This window comes from Akebia trifoliata, chromosome 9, assembly GCF_017979445.1.
Source record: "Akebia trifoliata isolate Shusen 1 chromosome 9, ASM1797944v1, whole genome shotgun sequence".
Lineage (NCBI taxonomy): Eukaryota > Viridiplantae > Streptophyta > Magnoliopsida > Ranunculales > Lardizabalaceae > Akebia > Akebia trifoliata.
The window spans coordinates 24138884-24141973 of record NC_141383.1 but is presented as its reverse complement, the minus strand read 5'-3'; the positions used below and the strand labels follow the sequence as shown (position 1 = coordinate 24141973).

The 3090-nt window shown below is 38.0% G+C and overlaps 1 protein-coding gene across 1 annotated transcript; it reads left to right on the top strand.

Moving 5' to 3' along the window:
• LOC147394881 (protein PLASTID REDOX INSENSITIVE 2, chloroplastic-like) lies at positions 1 to 3029 on the top strand. Its single transcript, XM_086454833.1, has 3 exons — positions 1 to 345; positions 517 to 615; positions 2432 to 3029. Exons 1-3 carry the CDS (start codon positions 85 to 87, stop codon positions 2624 to 2626), a joined length of 555 nt encoding a protein of 184 aa, XP_086310959.1. The 5' UTR covers positions 1 to 84; the 3' UTR covers positions 2627 to 3029.
• The last annotated feature ends 61 nt before the right edge of the window (positions 3030 to 3090 follow it).

Genomic DNA, 3090 nt, shown 5'->3' with positions numbered 1-3090 from the left:
TTGGAGTGCCAATAGCAGCTCTCTTAATCACGCAGTGGTTGCTCTGTGAGCCACACAGGAAACTTGAGTCTTACAGTAGCTAAGATGGCTATCTCCTCTCCGAAACCCTTCACATCCTCTCTCATCTCCCTCTCTCCAGTCTCTCCCTCCTCGATTACTAGTATTAGAAGCTTTGTTGTTCTTAATCTACTCTCTCCTTCCCTTATTCTAAGCCTCCCCTCCACAACTTCATTCTCAGCTTTCTCTACAAAACCCATTCTTTCAAAGACCTCCATAAACCCTTTGAGAGCAACAACACAGCAAAAATACATTTACCCAGATCCAATCCCTGAATTTGCAGAAAACGTGAGTTACCCATTTCTTCTTACATTCAATCACTTCATTTCTTGATTTTGTTTCTGGGTTTGTTTTGTTTTGAATCTTTATGAGTCATACCCACTTCATTCTATGTGATCTTTGACATTTTGTGTTCTTTAATAGTTATATATTGATGTAAAAGTGTGATTTTTTTTACAGGAAATCCAGAAGTTCAAGAGGGAGCTTAAGAAGAAGCTCTCCAAGAACAAGGAGTCATTTGGGGACGACATCGATAAGGTTGTGACAGTATGTGCAGAGGTAATGCTTCTTCTATCATATCTAATGTTTTTTAAATTTGTTACATGATTTTGTATGCTAGAGATTACCCATTTGATGAAACTTATTTTTTTAAAACAATCACAAATAGTTGATGGTTAATGCTTAATTCGCTCGATAAATTGACTCAAGATTAGTATCTATAGAGACTATCTATGCTTGTTGGAGTATCCATGGTGAGAATTTTACGACTTGTTGACATGAAGTCATCCTCTTTGTTCTTGGGTGCAAGTAATTTAAGGAGTTCAAGGGAGTATTTTTTGAAGAATTAATTGGGGGATTGTTTGAAGCTTTAGATCTCCCCCTGCTCTTTAATGATGTAGGATATAGAGTTCTTCGTAAAAATTGATCAGAAAATTCAAGATAAAATTGAAACAAGATTGCTGGCACAACTCCTACCTAGATTATTCCCCGAACGAAGATGTTCAAACTGTAGGGAAGAAAGATGAGGAGGAAACATACTACCTCACTCAACTCAAGCTCTTATATGGAGAAGCAACAAAACAACTCTTAACCGAGGTTTCTTCTTCAAAATAAAACAAAAGATTCCTTCACCTTCTTTACAAGGGTTTTATACTAAACCCTCAACACTTGAGCCGACATCAGGATTTCTTTAATTGATCCCAATTCCCAACTATCCAACTTCTTAGACTAGAACACTATTTATTTTTATCACTAAATCTAGAACACTCTTATTCTTGTTGTATTGGCTATGTTTGGCTGCAAAGATGAATAACCTCCTGTCCACACTGTTGAGTTGAGTCCTACATTGGACACTCATTGTCTTGTCTCTCTCCTTATAAGCTTCTGACCCTCTCCACTCATTGCCAGTTAGTTTTGAGTTGGACCCCCAAACTTATCATGGTATGAGAGTGGGCCTTTCTATCCTCCACGTCTCCCAGTTCATATCTCCACGTCCCCAGTCTGGTCCACACGTGTGAGGGCATGTTGAGTTTAGTCCCATACCGGACACTCATTGCCTTGTGTTGTAGTATGTGGCTCATATTGAGTGGAACACGTATATAGAGAAAGCAAGCAGATACTGGAGTGGAGAGAAAGGAGTGTTGCGTTCCCAGCTCCGCTCGGAACGCATAATGTACCAAACACAATGGAGCGGAACGACAGCATCTGTTTTTGGGATTGTTGGGGACAATTAATAGGTTAGGAGTTGCCCCCGCAGTACGGTACAAGGGTATTATTCGAATTTTCTAATACCTATTGTACTCCTAGGGTTTATTATAAATTTATATGATGTAACCCTAATTTGACATATAGTGAAAATTCAGCTCCCTGCTCTTGTGGATGTAGGCACACTGCCAAACCACGTTAAATCTGTGTGTTTTTATTTCTTTATTGTTTTTCTCTTTTCATATTATTCATCATAATTGTCACACGTAGCACAACACCTTGTCTCTCTCCTTATAAGCTCCTAGGCCTCTCCACTCATTGCCAATTGGTTTTGAGTTGGACCCCCAAACTTATCACACACCACATCACTTAGTATAAGTGAATCAATCACAGCTAAAAAAATTATGAAGTTAAATTAGCTTTCAAATGCGTAAGTGAATCAATCTCAATGTTATTAAATTTTTGGTGGGTAACCTTGTTCGTCTCGCTGAGCAAAACTTACTATGTAGTAGTTCTAAACTTTTTGTGCATGCCAAGTAACATATGCTAGCAATGTCTTGGATCTTTACACGTATGCATCAATGCGTTATCTTGGCATATAAGACTCAATTTTAACATGGACAGTTCGAAATTCTTTGATGCTAACTAGTGGAGAGGATTTGGAAACTAGATATTCAGTGACTTCTTGCATAAAGAGTATGGAGGCCCCGGAACGCTCTTGGTGGAACCTTTCACAGACATGTTGGTTGCTCTTAAGGAGAAGAAACTGCCTGAAGCACCAGTGGCAGCACGTGCAGCCTTATTATGGGCTCAAAACTACCTTGATAAGGATTGGGAAATGTGGACCTCTAGAGCACTCCGATGATTGAATTTTCACTAATGCATTTTTGCAAGAAATTGATCAACAGAGTTGTGTTGTCATGGTTGGGAAATTAGATCAATTGATTTAACTATGGGGAACAAAACAAATGACACCATCTTGATAAGGAATACAAATCTAATTTTTTGTCAAAGCAGTACTAATTACAACTACATTTGATGAATCTTGTCTTAGCTATACAAGGGGTTGTATTACGATGGACCGTTTTGTATGTGGGAGGTGTACATCAAGCCTTGAAGGTATCTTTGGAATTACTCAAAATGGTAGCTCACCTCCATCCATGGCCCATCGATTAAAGAATTTGCAGGAGCCAATTGATAAAATCCCAGTTTTGTTAAAATCGACTCATGTAATTGAATAAATCAATATATTTGATTTTGATTTTATATTTTATTTTTGTAGTTGTTGTTCCTGTGTTTGAATGTTTCATCTAGATACATTGTTTTAAA